The sequence below is a fragment of the Callorhinchus milii genome, unplaced genomic scaffold, assembly GCF_018977255.1.
Source record: "Callorhinchus milii isolate IMCB2004 unplaced genomic scaffold, IMCB_Cmil_1.0 Scaffold6, whole genome shotgun sequence".
Classification (NCBI taxonomy): domain Eukaryota; kingdom Metazoa; phylum Chordata; class Chondrichthyes; order Chimaeriformes; family Callorhinchidae; genus Callorhinchus; species Callorhinchus milii.
The window spans coordinates 18,958,528-18,977,839 of record NW_024704747.1 but is presented as its reverse complement, the minus strand read 5'-3'; the positions used below and the strand labels follow the sequence as shown (position 1 = coordinate 18,977,839).

Sequence of the window (19,312 nt, the reverse complement as noted above, 5' to 3'; positions counted from 1 at the left end):
TTCCACAAATCATTTCAATGGCCCAGCTCTGTTTAAGACTGGTTGTATGAACAGCAACAACAACAAATTACATTTATCTAGCAACGTTCACATCAAGAGGATGTCCCAAGCCGCTGGACAATGACAGGTTCTCAAGCTGGAGGATGGAATCAAGAGGAGTGGAGGGCAAGGGCGGTGTGGGTGGGAAGATGACTGAAGGCATGGTCGAAGAGGAAGGTCGTGAAAGACTTGCTTCATGATCATTAGCTAGCTGTATGCCATGGTGCTTCAGAACAGCAGAAGGCCCATAGAAAGTAATGCTTAGTGTATCCAATGGTCGCATGTTACAAACAATAAAAGGTTTGGATTTAATGTAGAGGACTTCAAAATATTTAGAGGAGTCTTGTTTTCCTTATTCTCTCCCCAATATATATTTGGGGAGAAATTCCACCTGGGTTTAGCTTTACTCTATTGACATATCATTAGTTTGGTCTGTATATTAACACACAAATAATGGACATTAGGTAACAGGTCTCTCGTCTTATTCCAATCGACACAAAATTATAGGTGCCAATAGACCAAAACTTGGTCATTGATACTTCATGTAAGATATGGATGGCCGGCACTGATTTACAGCTAGTAATTATACCAAGTGCTTGTGATTTTATTGTAAGCCATGAAATTCAAGCCTGAACAATTTATGAATGTTAGCAGCAGCCCACTATGTATTACCTGCTTAAAACCCAGTGCCAGACATTTGTTATGTGTGAACATAGGCTCATGTTTATTTTAAAACAACAGTATTCAATTTTTAGCCACTTGACAGTGAGCATATCAAGCCTTAAAAAAACAGTGAAAAGACATTGATGAAAGGGGTAATAAAATATGGATGTGACATCCAAAGTTATATGAGATCACATGACTGATAGTTGTACCAGAAGAATCAGGAAAATACAATGAGCTACACACAAGACAATGCATCATTATAACTGTTTGCTAAGACTTAAAGTGGGTGATGCATAATGCACCATTTACACCACACCGTGTCTATTTTTGTTTTAGTCCGCAAGGTAAGTGTCTTTTGCGTGCGAAAGTGAAGTAAAGCATATGCTGTGAGTGTAGTGACTGTGTACTTGTAGGCGAACAAGTGAATGAATGTGAAACAACCCCATTCAATCAATTTCTAGTTTAAAACTGGGTTTGGCTTACAATACTAGATGCACTTTATTTCGACCAAAACCACGCAGAGAGGTGTAAGCCTTGTATTTCGCTTCCCGCTCATGTGCCCAATATCATCAAAACTTTGCAGCTCAGAATAAAATACGAAAGGAACCAAAAGGCTGATGGTATTAAAGGTAAACTTAAAGAGGAACAAATTACTGCAAAATAAACGCAAGCCTCAATCAATTACAAGCCTCTTTTCCACCTGAATAGAGTGTTTCATATTTTTCAATGAGCAATAAAAACTTTCATATTCATGAGCCCCTAATGAGCTCAAATCTAGATAAATTATGATGTGATGGAACACATTTCTTAAAATTCATTCAAACGAGGAAGGCAGAATATAAACCACATAAATCAGTGTAATCTACCGTTCGTCGCACACATTATAATAATAATAATAATAATCCTTGCATTTGATATAGCGCTTTTCACGTCGGGAGGACATCCCAAAGCGCTTCACAGAATATACTGTAAAGTGAATTGACTGTATATTTGTGGGCGAACACGGCAGCCAATTGCGCACAGCATTGTCCCACAAACAGTTGTAGATTAAAAATGACCAATTTATTATTGTTTTTGGTTTTGGAGGGATTATTATTAGGCGTGTGGAGTAAGGAAACTTGCCCAAGGTTTCGCCCTGCCTGGAATTGAACCCAGGTGTCTTGCTTGCAAAGCGAGTGCTCTAACCACTGAGCTACAGGACTCCATAAGCGTTCTGCTAACATTTTACTTTTGTGAAACAATGGAAATTAAAAGCAAATTAATCACTGATAATTAGAATTCTGTGAGCTGCACACTGCAGTGTTCACTGTGGTGATGAACGATAGCAACTAAAAATGTAACTATTCCACATTTAGTGGCATAGAGCAGACAGGAATCAAATCCATCCGTGGATCCATTCTAATTTTCCAAGACTAAGGTGGATAGATTTTTGTTAGATAATGGTATCAAGGGATATGGGGCAAGGGCAGGTAATTGGAGTTGAGGTACAGATCAGCCATGAAGTTATAGAATGGCAGAACAGACTTGAGGGACTGAATGGCCTACTCCTGTTTCTATGTTTCCATCTGTTAAATTCTCTGATCAGCCCCAATAGAGTCAGGCTTTCATTAAGAGGAACGGATTAATTTCTTATTTTGTTTGCATGTTTTCAGCTGATTAATGGATGGACTTATCTCATTCCCACAACAAAGCTGTAATAGTCTTCTCATGTGATGATGTACACAGTCTGTCAGGCAAGGCCCAGTAAAGAGTTTCATGAGTGCGCTTGAATTCAACAACAACAACAAATTGCATTTAAATAATGATGTTCACATCATGGCGGCATCTTGGAGCAATTTAATGTGTGGTGTCGTTTGATGCCAAACCGGGGAGAAAGGAGACCAGAGAGACAGTCAAAGAGGAAAGTCTTGACAGCTTTAATGCATGTCAGTTTGTTAGGTCTGTTTTTATAGTGCAAATGTCACGGTGGAGAAACTCTTTACCTGAGCTTTGATGGGCTTCAATTGAGTTTGAAGACCGCTTGTGGCTTGGATTTGACCTCAAGATTGGGACTAAAAACTCTGCATTGTGAGACATGTCAGATTATTACCTTTCTATGAATAGCTGTATCAGATGATTCATCTCCATTGTCAGCAAAGAATAACACACACATATATATATATATATAGATGGATTCATTGGGAAAGAAGGGAAAAGCTCCAAAGATTAACAAAGCAAATATTGACATAGAACATTATGATCTTTTACCAATGTTTTAACCAAAGGCCAGACTGCCATCAACAGTCTTCCAATATTTCCCTTATTGGTCAAAATCATATAACTACCCGAATCTTGCTTTAAATATCAGGAACAGTTCATGAATACCTCATTTTGATCATTTTGCATATAGAAACAGACATGACAGCATGAGATGCGTGATTACAGCTCTGAAGGGTTTAATAATATTACATCTGAAAAAAATGAGCTTGGTACAAAAGATGATCTACCCTCCCTCCTCCTAACAGATAGGGAGCAACAGAGATGGGCTTGTATTTAGAATTACTGAATTATACAAGAGATTTTAACTTCATTTAAGAGATGGAGAATCACAACTCCTACGATAAGTGAAAAGACCAACTCTGTTTACAGTGAGATTTCTGGATTAGTTAGCGATGTGCTTTGGGGGAATGACCCAATCTAAAAATATCAATAAATCATTTCAGTGTTAGCACAGGACACATTGTATTGAGATCCCCTTCCTTCTCCTCTGAAGAACTATCATCAAAATGCATTACAACATGTGAAATTCATGTTTTTTTTATGTCAGTTCAGTTGAGGGCCAAAACTCAGGAGAGATTGGTTTAATTCTGCTCAACAGAATATCGATCATTTGAAGAAAGTGATTTAATTCTGGATCAGTTAGCATGAAACATTAGGGCAAAAATATTTAAGTCAAAAATATTCAGCTGAAAGGACGTGTTCTCAGAAATTATTTTAGCCTTACAGGAGGGCTTACTTGACTGTTCCCAGTCCTTATTAAAAACATATAACAGAAGCATTAAGACTGCAATGGCCTTTCCCACTGGTCTCCGTTTGCCTTTCCAAAGTCAACAGTGTTCCACCGGTTGGAATTTGACGTGCTTGAGAGGAAACAGATCTGAGATAATTCCTCACAATCACGAGAAGTCTAGTTTAGGTCATATACTGATACTCACGTTCTAATTTGAAATTGGCCATGCGGTAACATGTGGGAGTCAGGGGAAATGCAGCAATTTCTGTAAATGGGGTCTGTAACATCTTTAATTATTATTGTACGTCCTTGCAGACCAGGGGATCCTTTTTCAAGGATCTGGAGTGTCACAAACCCACTGCTGAAGTCTATTGGACAGGTGGGTGTTACTAGCAGACTAAAGTAACCAGTAGTTTTACGAAAAGAAGACTGCAAAGAAATCCACAGTTGCATTCAAATAGAGCAGACAAAATAGTACCAAGTTTTAAGCAAAAGAAACAATCAAACCTCTTTAGAATCATAGTTATTACAGCACAGAAGGAGGCCATTAGGCCCATCGTGCCTGTGCCAGCTTGTTGATAGAGCTACCCAATCAGTCCCACTCCCCCGCTCTTTCCCCATATCCTTGCAAATTTTTCCTTTTCAAGTACCTATCCAATTCCCTTTTGAAAGTTGTTATTGAATCTGTTTTCAACACCTGTATCAGGCAGTGCATTCCAGACCGTAACAACTCTCTTCCTTCTGGTTCTTTTGCCAATTATTTTAAATCTATGTGCCCTGGTTACTGACCCACCTGCCAGTGGAAACACTTTCTCCCTATCTACTCTATCAAAACCCCTCATAATTTTGAACACCTCTATTAAATCTCCTGTTGACCTTCTTCGCTCTAAGGAGAACAATCCCAGTAACTTTTTAAAGCTACTTTACTCTTTGGAAATTCAGCTGATTAGTTTTCATAGTTTGAATGGCATGTCTTTTCTTGCAATTTTTTACATTTCCTTCAGCTAAAGGTTTGTTCATTATATGTATTCACGTATAATCACTTCACATGAACATGGAGTGCCTGTACTCACTTAAGACCAAAGCACTTTGCTGGGAGAAATTTACATCCTTTAACCACTTCATTCTTTTGAAGTTGCGCTCTTCAAAGCAAACTCCCATGTACATCGCAATAAAAGCTTGAGAATTGGAACAATGAGGCAGGACTGTGCTGATGGAAGAGTTTTCATTTGCCTACAAGGTAACTGCAATGACTTGTGCCGTGGGAAATTGATTTCACATTGTCAGTAAATGTCATAAAAAAATTTAAGTAGAATATTCCACAAATCAAATATTTTCCTCTTCTTTTATCTAGTCAGCTGGAGTTACCTTATGATTCCGCTCCTCACCTGATCACATTACTACCCTTTTACAACTGGATTGCTTCAATTTCTGAAACTGACATATTACAAAGCAGATTGCACATCTACCTTATTCTGTGATGGTATTTCCATGTTCGTAGATGATTACTGATGTGAAGCCCCTAACATCAATTTCATTTTTATTTTTACACCAGTAATGAGGACAAACAACCCCTTAATCCTGGACTTTAACAAATGATAAGCTTGTTTCTTATAAATTGCAGACTGTAACACACAAAAAAAATTAAGTAAACCATGCTTTTTATGTAGGAGAGTGACTGTAATTCTGGGAAAATTTGAGGACAATGATAGACATTCCCTAAAAGAATTCGCAGTTACTACACTTTGCAGTGCATCTTGTGAAGAACCTTAGGCTGTTCTCTCTACATGAAAGTTGCTGTGTGAAATATAAGGATTATTTTTGTTATGGCTGAATATCTACGGGGGTTTATTATAGATGACATTGTTTGATCAAAATTGCATCTAGTTTCAGAATGCAATGTTGGTGCTTTATCACATACATCAGAGCACAGGGCCGACCTCTGAAGGACACATTAATGTGAGACGTGTAAGATGTGTCACAGCTTTGTCACTAAGGATACCTTTTGAAGATCATCAGCACTGAAACCCATGTACAAAGCATCCACTGTTATAGGTGCACTTCAAACAAAAAACTACAGATGGTCCGAACAGTCCTGTCTGATTAGGAATACTCCTTTACAAAGTCAAAAGACCCTCTCAGTAGACTGAGTAATGCCTGGAGTCGATAGGTGCCAGTCAGACAGTATTTGGCATCCATGGCAACCATCCAGACCCAATTGTATTGGCTAGTAGTCTATCACTTGATAAAAACATTTTTGAAAGTTGTGAGAATGATCTGATCTTTAGGTAAATTAATTTTAAAAAATGTAAAAATTGCAGTCGTAGATATTAAAATCTTATTATCCTGGTGCCATCCTTCAGGTGAGATGTTAAATGCACCGCTGCCCAGGAGCATGAGAAGGCATCACTTCAGTGCTGTCACACGAGAACGATGGATAAAGAGGACCCTTTATCCATTTGACCTCATCCTTGCAGAATGTCAAGCCTATCATCTTCCCATCACAGCATCAAACTTTTTCCTGAATAAATCCAGTGTCCTAGCCTCAAACACCCTTCTGTTAAACCAATCCCAGCTCTTGTTCACCATTCTTGTGAAGAATTTTAAATGGGTTGAGAAAGTAAACCCAGAATAATACTTCCGGATGCACCAAAACAGCAGAGCAAGAGTTGCAAAAGGGTAATTTCAGGACAGACAGCAGGAAGTTTTTCTGAGCACCAGGATGAGATTCAATCCCTAAAGTGAGATTGGTTCAAGCCACTTGATAATGGGGTTTCCATGTCTCTGCCAGGTACTAGACAAATGAAACTCCTGAGGTTAAGGTAATGCTATAGCATTGATTTAATTTGACGGCCCAAAAGCAATTGGTTTTAACACTGTTCTGGATAGTATTCCTACACTGGAAATCAAAGTTCTCATGAAGATATGAGGCTGGCAAGTCCTTTGCCTCTGCTTCAGATATAATGTAATAATAATATTTGCATTTTGATATAGCGCCATACCACGCCGTTGAGATGTCTCAAAGGTCCTCACAGGATATATTGTAAAGTGGATTGATTGTGTATTTTTGTGAGCAAAAATACTTGTGATATTGTCAGCCTGGTATTGGAGCTTTGCTTTCAGAGAATTTGTTTTACATTAACAAGCCTTTGACAGTATCGATCAGTGATATTGTCAGTCAGAATGTAACATATTAACGTCTTTTTTTTCTAAATTCAGAAGAAACCATGTGGCAATGGTCTTTGTTTCAGTGTAAGAGTTTACTGTTTGTAGTTTGATTGCAATCTTGCAACTGTAACACGTTGACATAAAATGTCGAAACATTCTGTAGCTCAGTCTTTCTGAATAGTCGAGAGGATGAGTAGGGTGTGACCAGGCTGCCTTCAGATAATAACTTCAGTAGCTTTGCACTGAATGTAATTGTTCCCCTTGGAAGAGGAGTACACTGCACAAGACAAGGTTCCATATTATATTACAGCACATTAGCGTATACAGAGTGTCTTATTTTCTCTCCTGGAGGCACTTTTAATATTATATTAGGAACAACCAGTTAGAAAAGAACACACAATTCATTCTGACTGATCTCAAAGTGAACATGCCCTCAATAGATGAATCGGTAGTGGTTGGAATAAAAGCATCTGTTAACAAGGAATTAAATTTCACTATCGAGGCAAATAAAGGGAGTGTAGAATATGAACATAGGTTTTATAGCAGTCTATTTTTGAAGCGTGAAACAGTGGGTATCTTAATGACAGCTTAGCAGTGCTGAATAATGCCACTCCGTCTCACTCTGCTCTGTAATTAGTAGTTACCAACTCTCGACTCCAGGCTAATAGCTTCTCCTGGAAATAAACAGCAATACAGAGCGAGATTTAACGTGTCTTGGTTGTGTCTGGTCACAGCTGTGCTTGACAAACAGACAAGACAGCAATACTAACCAACACAATACACGGACTGAGCACATTGTGGATTATTTCTGAAACCAACGAGGTGTGTGGACTTCAAGAATCTCCATGTCCAGATTGGTGGGTTACGTACAGCTGAAATCCCAATGAAGCCGGCTTTTCAAACTGAGGAAGCAGAGTGTGGTTACTGCTGCTTCTGAATATATTTGGTTCAGTTGGTGGCTTCTGAGTCAAGTCCAGTGAAAAATCCTGTGAAGCTCTTTGAGACATTTCAATGAGACGATGAGGTGACTACATCAAATGCAAGGAATAACAATTATTATCAGGGAAAATTTCCCACTTTTCCGTGAAAGGCCACATCTGCATCAGTCTACACTTCCACTCATGAGCTCACCCAGCATGGCCCAGTATGGTCTGCGATCAAACCTGGGACCTTCCGAGTTGGCTAGATATGGCTCCGTCTAGGCAGTAACGTTACCTGACTCAGACATCACTGGAATAGATTTGCTTTAAAGGGACCATCGCTGTTAGTGTAATACTGTGAGTCCTGTTGTAGAACAGTACAGAACATCACGATCTGCATGTAAAAACAACATGTAACCAGGACAATCTGAAGGATTCTTAAATTCTACAACTGGCTTTGAGTCTTGACTAACAACTGGGTTTCTACTCAGCGCTAGGTAAACCGAGGTGTGTGGAGTAAGGAAACTTGGTTAAGGTTTCGCCCTGCCCGGGAATCAAAACCAAGTCCTCTCGCTAGCGAGGTGAGTGGGCTAACCACTATGCTACAGCACTCCGTATTGTTTACCCACAAAACAGATCATACAGGATTTGTCAAACCAAGAAGCTGAATTTTCAGCAAGAGTATCATGACTAATCAAGTTACATTAACCCATATGTCTAATATTACATCTAAAATATGTGTACACCAGGTTAGGATGTACAGATTGTTTTGAATTCTTTGTGAACATTAATGTTCAGTGATGCATATTGAAAATGCAGTCAGAAACATCAGAGATACAGGTAATGAAGCATCACTCGCACTTCCTTCTGCTATTAAAAATAGCAACAAAAACCAAACCATTCAATTTGATCTTTTCGCAGAAATATAAATTAAGGTAATTCATCACAAGAAGCCGTGTTGCAAATGACTGTACTTGCTTTCTTTCTGCCTATTTTGGATGAAATTTTAATAATAATGCTCCATTTCCTTTTAGTGTTTATTTATAGAAGAGGATCTACAAACCTGAACTGATTTAACTCGACAGTGATTGTTATCCAGTACAGACCAGGTGGGAGGGTAAGGTTCCATTGTAAGCTCATAAGAACGTAAGAATTTGTTAGGTGAAAAAGACCAAGATCCTTCCAGTTCGCCTTTCACCATCCTGGCAGTTGCTTGACTTGTCATATCTCAAACTATATATTGTATCCTATAAGATTATATATTGATCAAGATGCAAATGCCAAGAACACAGGGCAGTTTGGAAATTGCGAATTGGCCAAATTTGGTTTTGGACTCCTTGCAAAATATTGCATTTGCACATTACAGATTAACAACAGCAACTTGCATTTATATTGCGCCCTTCGCACGGGATAGTATCCCAGAGAACTTCACAGTGGCGCAGTCTGACACCAAGCCAGGGGCAGAGGGAGGGGGAAGGTAACCGTAAACCCGATCAAAATATCAAATACAAAGAATGTTGTTATTATTATTATTATTATTATTATTAAGTTAGCTGATCTCTACTGAAGCATTATTGGGGAGGAAGAGTAATTGGCCTTTCACAATTCTCAACACAGATTATGATAACCAAAGGCACAATAAACACAAAATCTGGCTAGACAATATGACATTTCAAAGCCTGTTGTTAACAACAATTACAATTCACGTTCTATAAAAACTGATACCCAATGATCGCAAACTGGGAAACCACCCAAGCATTTAAAAGTATCTCAGAAAAAAAGCTAAAGCAGTTTGCCCTCTCCTTTCTTAGTGACTTCAGTGGGAGTGCTACCCAGACATACAATGATGAATACTTCAGACAGGAGCAGAACATCAATTTATCTCATAGAACCATCCAATTTTCTTTGACATTTCTTCAACCTTTTATTCATTTTATTCTCTTTAAATTTGCAGCAATCCTCAACCCTCAAGCAGAGGCAGTGCTTGTTTTTATTCCAAGACAATAATTGCCCACTAAACTGCACCAGGATTACAGGATCTTGCTTTATAAATATCTATGTATATATCCAAGAATAGAGTGGGATAGACCATAAATCTAATCGTTACTCATTAAACACCACACTGATAAAAACATTGAGAGGGAGGTGCAGAGCAAATGCAACACCTGAACACACACACTATCTGCTAACAGCATAAAGCTACAGAAGATATAATTCTTCATAACAGACCATTTAAAAGAACCAATAACAATAATAATAATTCTTACATTTGGTACAGCGCATTTCACATCAGGAGGATGTCTCAAAGAGCTTCACAAGATACACTATAAAGTTCAGTGACTGTTTTGTGGGCAAATGCGGCAGTCAAGTTATACACAGCAATGTTCCACAAAGAGTCATGGACTGAATGACCAATTTTATTGGTGGATTATGGCCAGGACACTAGGAGAAACTCCCTCCTCTTTTCGAATAGACCTATGTAATCCTAGGTAAGGAGGAAAAACAATTGAATGCTAGATTGAATTCAACCCTGAACTCCAGCCTTGAAACTGAATGCATAGAGTTACAGAGAGAAAACTGAGGGTGAAAGGAACTTTCAGAATTGAGCCACCAAATTCTGTTTTGCTGATAATCTCCAAGGTTCATCATATCATCGACCTGTGCCTGAAGCGGTCGAGATCACCGAACAAAAAAGTTGCCATAGTTTCTTATCGCTTACCGATTTCCCAGGTAGTAAGGTCATTAGCTTCAATCTCTTTCTGTCCAATGAAGTACCAGATGCAGGCCATCCAGTGTGCTATCAAGGCAAACATGGACATAAGTAGCGTGAGGACCACGGCGCTGTACTGTGAGTAACGGTCCAGCTTCTGGAGCAGGCGGAGCAGACGCAGCAAACGGACGGTTTTCAGCAGGTGAACGCCGAAATACTGGGCAAGAGAATAAAGGTTTGTTATACGGTAGAATTATATACTTTGCACAGAGAGGTAAAGGCAGATTGGGTTAGCAGATTTACGAGGGAATTATTTTGCAAAGAACTTGAACCGTGGAACTTAGCACAGAAGAAGGCTATTCGACCCATTGCGTCTGTGCTCGCTCTTTGAAAGAGCAATTCTTCTAGTCCCATTTACCTGCCATACCCCTGGAAATTACTCCTTTTCAGATATCTTTCTGGTTCCCTCTTCGAAAGCTAATACGAATTTTGTGTCGACCACGGCATCCGGCAAGGCATTCCGCACTCTAACAAGTAAAGAGATTGTGTACTATATTTGTTTAATAGGAATCTTCCAGATGGAGTCCGGTGGTCTTTATCTTGTGCTTTCCTCAGTTCTGTAACATTCATTTTACTCTAGCGAAGCTATGTTTTCTGACAATAACATTTGGCAAATCAACTGCAACGTTGACTATGCTGTGCCAGGTTCTCTCGAAAGTCGAAAGAAGTCTCGGTTCAAGAGATGGTGAGAAAATACATCCAAATCACCTGCAAGATACACTGTCACCATACTTTATCCTATGAAAAGCTTTGAGGTGTCCTCCCGATGTGAAAGGGACTGTATGAAATGTAATATTTATGTATACTAATAAAACCAAAGTTGCAACAGGTGGATATAGCTAATTTATTATAACAGGCATCACCTTGTTTATAGCACAGTGAAGCCAATGAATTTAGGACTGTTGGAGCTCTGACTAAAGTCTGAGTTTGAATGCAGCATTAGACGCCTCCATTCATTGTTGATATGTTGCAGCACAAACTCAGAACCATCTGTTCACACCTACATTCAACTCCTGGAGGCATTCTGGAACATAACCCCTAGAAGAATCTGTATAACTGTCTGTTGTAAGTTAATGGGTCCATAAACATGGCATTAATGTCTCCTATGTTTGCAATGTGTGAAAATACCTTCCTTAATAATGAAGTGCTGTTAAATGTGTTTATTGTAGATAAAATAATTTGGATTCATACACAGATACAGGCTCCTTTACACTCTAAGTGTCTACTTGTGAAATGGAAGCAACCCAGGACTAGACTTCCTCCTGGATCAATGCAGAGGTGAGCAAAGCCCTGCCAGTGTTAAATTTCTCTACTGGAGCTCCGGGCTAGACTTTCCTCACTAAGTTGCCAACCTCAGTCAATTGGAGTAGGATGTATCAAGTCAGCAGGTATGTGAGTTTGACCTGTCATGTAATGGTGGCACTCTATGAGTGCCATGTAATGACTTGTAGTGTTCCAGTGAATTTAGAGCATTTTAGTGTTATGCTTGTGCTTAAAAGTCTTGACTTGGGTTACACCCAGGATTGTTGTGAGAGCTGATTATTACATGTGAGAAAAAAACTACTGAGGGTTAAGCTAAAGAAATGACTTTACATTGATCGTATCTTTAAAAATGCTTATTCTTTACTTACATTAGGCAGCAGCAATTTCAGAGAGGTCTTGTTTAAAACGATTAGAACAGTGTTACTGCGACATCATTAGTTTAGCAACAGGGCAGTAGATTGAAGTCAGCAGGAGACCTCCATGTAGGTTGGCACTGGCTCCAATCATTGTGAATTGTCCTGCTTTGGGTTGTTTTAAAGAGTGTTTTGCTTGTTAAATAAATTAAGTCTCTTTAAAATAAAGGATTAAAAGCAAAATGTGAAAGCCTTTCAAAGTAACGCTACAGTAATAGCTTAAGTGTTGTGTGTATCTGGAGATGTAGGAAGCATCCATTCCAACACACAGTCTTTAAAGAAGCTGTGTGCATCAATTGCGGGTCCAGTTAGGAGAATTGATAATGCTACAACTCTACTGCTAAATTCAAGGATAGAATTGATCCTGAGTATTAAACTGGCAATCTCACTCTGAGAGGCCATAAATATGGGTGTAGGAAACAGCAAAGAGTTTCATGCTGATGAAGGTGGACATTCACTTCCGAGGTTGAGGTTAAGACACATTTGGGGGGAGACCAGAGGCTTCACCGTACAGTGACTGTGCTGTACCTAACCTGAAGTAGCTAGAAAAGGCTCCATCAGAGTCTTTGGTTTGGAAAAGTTTGCAGTTAATGTGATTGCGCTATCTGAGACTTGAAGCTTATTGCCTAAATCAAACATACTTACCACATTGATATTGAACGCGTAGAGGAGATCAAAGGGAAGTGCAGCTATAAGATCCACAAAGAACCAGGTAGTTACATAGTGCACACAGATGGAGCGAGGGTCATACACAACTTGTCCAGACTTGCTGACGTACGTTGTCCGAAAATTTAACATGATATCTATGAAATAGAATCGAGAGTGAAAGTGTGAATGACAAAACGTTCACTGTTAGGAGCAGAGGAAATTAAGATCAGGAAAAGGTCACGTCACCTATAGAGCTCGCTCCGCCATACATCATTTTACAGTGCCACATACTATAGCAGCCTCTAATCCCACCTTCCCATCAGATCCCTTAATAGGTTTATTTATTTAATAGGTTTGTCCATCTCTCTCTTTCTCTCTCTCTCTCAATGAAATCCTTCAACTGATGTCACATCTCTCAGAAATCCACTCTGATCATCACGTCTACTCACAGTAACAAATATTGATTGTTGTGTAAGGACGGAAGATGAAACCGAAGCATGTTTTGGAACACAAATGCCCAGCAACTGTACAGTTTAAATCATTTCCAGTAGAACTGACTCCATACATGTACCTGGCATAAGTGTAGCATTCCAATACACTAAACTACTTCTTCCTCAATCCATTGCGTGGGATTCCAGACCAAACATAACACAGCAAAGCAAAATCCTGATCTACACACAATGCTGGGTAAAATTCTTGCCACCTTGGGCCAACTGGTTTTGTTTTAACACAATCATTGTTGAGATGAAATAAATGGAATAATATTCCTTGCATTTGATATCTTGACTTTGAGATGTCTCAAAGCGCGTCACAGAGTATACTGTAAAGTGAATTAACTGTATATTTTGTGGGGAATATTACAGTAGTAGTAACATAAGGCTTAAAATGGACTGGAGGTTGATATCCAATAAACGTAGGATGTGTTGCATTCATCCACAGAATTTGTGCAACAAGTGTGGAACTGGTGAAGATAAGTTTTCATTTTTAAAGTTTGCATTTCAAAAATACCTATTCATCAAATGTTCAGTTAAGCAGAAATTGCTAAATTACCAATTATTTTTACTTAGGACTCCAAGTCAGATAATAGCAAGGTACATCAGCAATGTCGATGGCAGCACGGTTCAGTGGTTGACAGATTACCAAGAAGTGCCACTACTTAACCTATTTTACTAAAACCCGGCATCACATTTACTGTTGCCCTTTGCTTAGAGAAGAGATCAGAGCTCGTCTCTCAGATAAACTTTGGTGAGCAGATTATGGAGCAACACATCTTATAATCCTTATGGAGTGCCTGGATAGAAGCTAAGTGCGGAGGACAAAAATCTTTCATGTGATACTTGCAAGTTGGCTGTAGAATAGAAATCTCAAGACTCTCAGCTATTTAATCCCATAAGAGCATCTTAAAAGATAAAGAAAAAAAGTGCAAAACACAAGATGACTTGGTTAAAAATTTTCCTGCTATGTTCATTGACAGCCAATTTTTTTTTGTGTATGTGTGTGTGTGCATTTGAATGGATTTAATGTGTGCTTGCCTTGTTGAGGAATTTCTCAGGCAGGTTCATTTCCTGGAACATGAACACTAGCTCGCTCCAAAGACTGCCCAAAGTAGCACAAACTGGTCTCTACAGCAAGTTACTGGTTCAGCACAAACTTATCCATGATTTCTTCCTATTTGTCTTAGTTTATCTTTCAGTAAAAATAAACTTAATTTTTAACAACGACGCAATAAGCAATACAGTAACATTACTGATTACAGAACAACCTCCCACCACTTAGCAGTGCAACCTAGCTCATTTAATCAAAAATTTGCTACAGCGACGTTTCAGCGCCTTGGGACGTTCTCCCGACGTGAAAGGCGCTCTATAAATGAAATCTTGTGGTTGTTGTTGTTCAATTCTCTGCAATGAGCTATTTGTTTTAGGAAGGGGGAAATCACACTAGAGAAATAATAATCCTTGCATTTAATTACAGTGCCTTATCATGACGTTGAGCAGTCTCAAAGTAATTCACATGAAAATCCAAAGGATGGCACTATGCAGGACATGACCAGCACTGCATTAACATGTCAGCTTAGATTATGTAAGTCTCAACGTAGGGCTGGAACCCATAACCTCCTGGATCAGAGACAAGAGGCCTATCACTATGCCAGGCTGTAAACCCAACCTTCTCAGTGCACCACCTGAAGGAAAAGCAATGCACCTCACAGTGAATACAATATAAATCCTGGTTTTATTGGAATGTGGTTTAACAGTTTGCAATTTGCTCTCAAATGGACATTTTTTAAAAAAAAATACAGGGTGGTTTCACTTTAATTTTGCCTACAAATACTCAGTCACTACACCTCCCAGTAAAATCCTGTGAAACGCTTTGAGATGTCTCAACAACATGATAAAGAGTTGTATAAAATACAAGGAGTATTTATTATGTATTGCAATTTCCTTTAACCATTGCATGCTTGCAAATCTAGAAAATCAGATGTTTTTCAAAAATCTATTCATAATTTCTAAATAATTTCAGCAGGAGCGAGCTGGCAGTGAGACAGACTGCAGCTAAAGGCTGATAACAGAGCTATTGTCATGTACAAGGCACAGCTATGGATTATCTCCATTAAGGAAAAGTAATTAAAACCTCTTTCATTGCATTGGATGATAACCTGTGCCAGAAAAAACAATCCCAATGAGGAATTGGTAACATCCCAATAACTACTGCCAAGATAGCTTCACTTAATAACTCTTAATTCACACAGAGTTGGTATTGGCACTTTTACTGCAAGTAGTATTCTAAAACTTCATAATCATTTAACATTCTTCCCTTCCCCCTGACATCACACACTTTCAATGAATGGCAATGAATGGAACTGATGCAACGTGTGCTTTAAACTGTGATTGGGGTCAAAGTGCCAGGAACAGATGGCTTAACCTCAAATATTACAAATATTTAATAACTTTATCATTTGCATCATTCCAATCCACAAATCCTTAAACTGCTCATCAGTGTAATTAATTTAAATTCCTTTCCCGCCTATTATCCCTCCCTCCTCCCCCCTCCACCACCCCCCACCTGTGAATAAATTGTTATTTGGATTTTCTCTGAGAAAGTGTTGAAGAATTTTTCTCAGTTGATTGCTCTAAATAACCTGATTGCTTGAAATCCTGTCCACGTGTTAATGTTTAGTGACCTGAGCTCAGTGCAGGAATTTAAGGTGGGGCATGAGACAACCAATTTGCTTGAAGTAAGAGCTCACTGAAGCCAAGAAAATATTTATTTTCCACGAAAAACCGTAACGGGTGAAATTCTATAAGCACTGTCAAAGAGAAAGAAAGCAGACAGATGCAGACATTCGGAAAAAATATGCCATATGTTAAAAAGGTGGATAACTGCAATAGCACTGCCAACCAAGAACCATCTGACCAATTAGAGTTGAGGACGTGTCTTTGCCTCCAAATCTGGCTTGGATTACTAAAGGTCATGGGATGTTACATGCCTTGGAGCGAAGGAATTCCTTCTAACCTCTCTCCTGCTAACAGTCTATAATACTGACTGAACCTTGCCACAACAACAACAACAACCACTTGCATTTATATAGTGCTCCACACTGGGCGGTGTTTCAGAGCGCTTAAAGTGAAGAAGTTTCACTTGACCTCTGAACAGTTTCTAATCTGCTAACGGATAGAATGATGGAAATTTAGCAGATCAAGTTTCATTTACAAAGCCCAGAGCCATTACCCCTCTGATCCTCTTACAGTTTATCTTCCAGTAAAGAAAATCCTCAGACCGTTTACTCAGTCAAAATAAGAACAAAGAAATCTGGTTAGTAATTAATCAAAGAAACTATTTATCCTGTCATCGAATCTGGGATTGCTTGCGATCGTTATACCCCCAGTTCTAACTGTATCCAGGCAGAACATTGTGTTGGGAACTAAAATGGTATGACATAAGTAGCTATCACAGGTTGCGTCCTTCTACAGTGAAACAACTAATGCAAGGTCATGCTACAAATCATTCATATTCCGAGTGAACCATGTGAAACATGGTTGTAGTTAGTAAAGAGTCCTGACTCAGATTATCCAGGTTTGCACATGACGAATGGTTACTTAGACTATGTTTAACATCTCAGTCTCAGAAGAATCCATTGTATCAAACAAACGGATTACAATTAGGAAACCTATGCCAAGTACCCTAACTCTAAGTGCTCTTAACTGTAAACCAGAGTTGGATTGTTCAATTCTAACTCTTTCTTGTTGTTTGCCAGGCACAATTATGTAAATTGTATCAAAACATTAAGGGAGAGCAAGAGAAGTTCTGCAGCTCAGGGATTAGAGCACACCCCTCGCAAACGAGATAGTTGGGTTCGATTCCCAGCAGAGCGAAATCTTGGGCAAGTTTCCTTACTCCACATGTCTGACAATAATCCCTCAAGAAGAAAATCAATAATAATTTGGTCACTCAATCCACGACTGTTTGTGGGACACTGCTGTGCACAATTGGCTGCCGTGTTTCTCCCATAAAATATACAGTCAATTCACTTTATAGTATAATCTGTAAAGCGCTTTGAGACGTCTAGAGGATGTGAAAAGCGCTTAATCAAATGCAAGGATTATTATTTATTATTACTCCATTTGTACAGTATTTCAGAGCACTGAAAATGTAAAGATAGCTTAAATACAGCCTCAGTTTGGAAGCAGCTTCTTTGTAAATTACTGTTAAGAAACACAGAGTTAAAGTTAACGACTGTAAAACTTCAAAGTTAAGCCTGAATTCAACAATTTTCCAAATTCTGGATGCTCTGATATGCTACGTAGACAAAATGTAGATCTAGGTGGAATTTCTTTCCTCTATTTGTTGTTCCCTCACTCTAAGAGGCAACCTGCTACACCTATCTACTACATTCTCCCCCCGCCTCTACCCTCCCTGATCCCGATTGCCAGCTTGGATCTGAAACTCTGACTGTCCAGCGCCTTGGGACGTCCTCCCGACGTGAAAAGCGCTATACAAATATAATTTTGTTGTTGTTGTTCCAGTTAGTAATCAGGGCCTCTGGCAGGTATTAGTTTGTATAAGAAGCTACACTGTAGAAGGTTCAATTTATAAACAGACCATTTATCCTTTATAGTGAAAGTATCATTTTCCTCTTGTCACATTCACTGCTCTGTCGCAGAGGTTTTGCCAGGACACAAGAAGCATCTTTAGAATTTGTCTCCTCAATATTCTCCTCTCCCGAGGACACTGGTTCGTTCTGAAGCACAGTTCAAAGGCCACCAGCTGCCCTCTAGCGCCTTGCCCAAGTAGCCATTTGTCATGTGTAAGTCTAGATAATGAGTGTTGACAGCTTATTCAACCATCCCAGTCCAGCCTGATCCTATCCTTCCTCACTCAACATTGACACTTTCCACCAGAGGTCACTGAGTGATTCATCTCCCTTCCCAACCCCTTCAGGTGAAGCGAGTTCTATCGCCAATTACAATGCTCCCTCTCTTGCCTCAGCTCAGACCCACTAGATGGTCTGTAGGGCTCAGGTTTATACACAGCAGTGACTCCATTAACCTTGTCTCAGTGGAAGAGTAGAATTTAGTATGCAAACCCAAATCTACCAACACTATTAATATACTAGCTTTTCACACAAAACACCTTCAGGGGAACATTAAAGATACCATTCAAAAAGAGATGGGAGTTTCTCTTAGTATCCTAGTCAATGATCCTCGAATTACCAACGCCAATTTGCAGCATCTTCACTGTTAATCTTTATGAATGGAAAAAAAACAATCCCCAGCAGGCTATGTATTTATGATTACATAGGGTCGGGTTGCTGCACTCTCCTTTATCTACTCACCAGGTAAATGGGCACCTGGCATCTTGGATTCCAAAGTAGTTGACTGGCACAGGCTATGAACTTCGCTGAACTAAACTAATGAAAATGGCGGCTTAGATCTGCTTGTGTTTGTCAAATGTCTCCTCAGGCCTGGACAGTGCATATTTCTGCATTGAAACCACAGAATTGTGGACTGCACAAAGGAAACCGCAGAGCTAGCAATCACGTGGACCTTCAGAGGAAGGCTGGTCAGTGGACAGGAACAGGCAACAAGCTGCGAAGCTCTTCATGATCACTAAAATCAACGAAGGCAGCTTAGAAAAGCTTTAGCTAGCAAAAAACAATCTTGTCTTCATTCAAAATTAATGAGCAGAACTGTAGGAGCTAGGCTTGCTTTGCTCAAAGTGTATCGGAATAGGTAGCTCCATCATGACCAGTGCTGGAGATCAATGCACAATCAATCGCTGCTGAATGCATGAATGGTTTTGTAATGGTTTAGATCCTACATACTGAATAAATCACATCAGGATAGGCTTAACCACAGTCAAGGAATCCAAGTGACATTGAAAATCATTGGTGAGAAACTCGACCACTCCATAAAAATCACGTTAAACTATCGCCTAAGAG

The 19,312-nt window shown here is 39.3% G+C and overlaps 1 protein-coding gene across 1 annotated transcript in view; it reads right to left on the bottom strand.

Moving 5' to 3' along the window:
* The window catches only part of kcnh3 (potassium voltage-gated channel, subfamily H (eag-related), member 3), a 172,400-nt gene that overhangs the window by 31,628 nt on the left and 121,460 nt on the right, over window positions 1-19,312 (bottom strand). The window contains exons 6-7 of the mRNA XM_042336285.1: window positions 12,874-13,031; window positions 10,502-10,709 (exon numbers count right to left, since the gene is read on the bottom strand). Coding sequence (XP_042192219.1) covers window positions 10,502-10,709; window positions 12,874-13,031 — 366 coding nt within the window. The remainder of the gene's footprint in view (window positions 1-10,501; window positions 10,710-12,873; window positions 13,032-19,312) is intronic.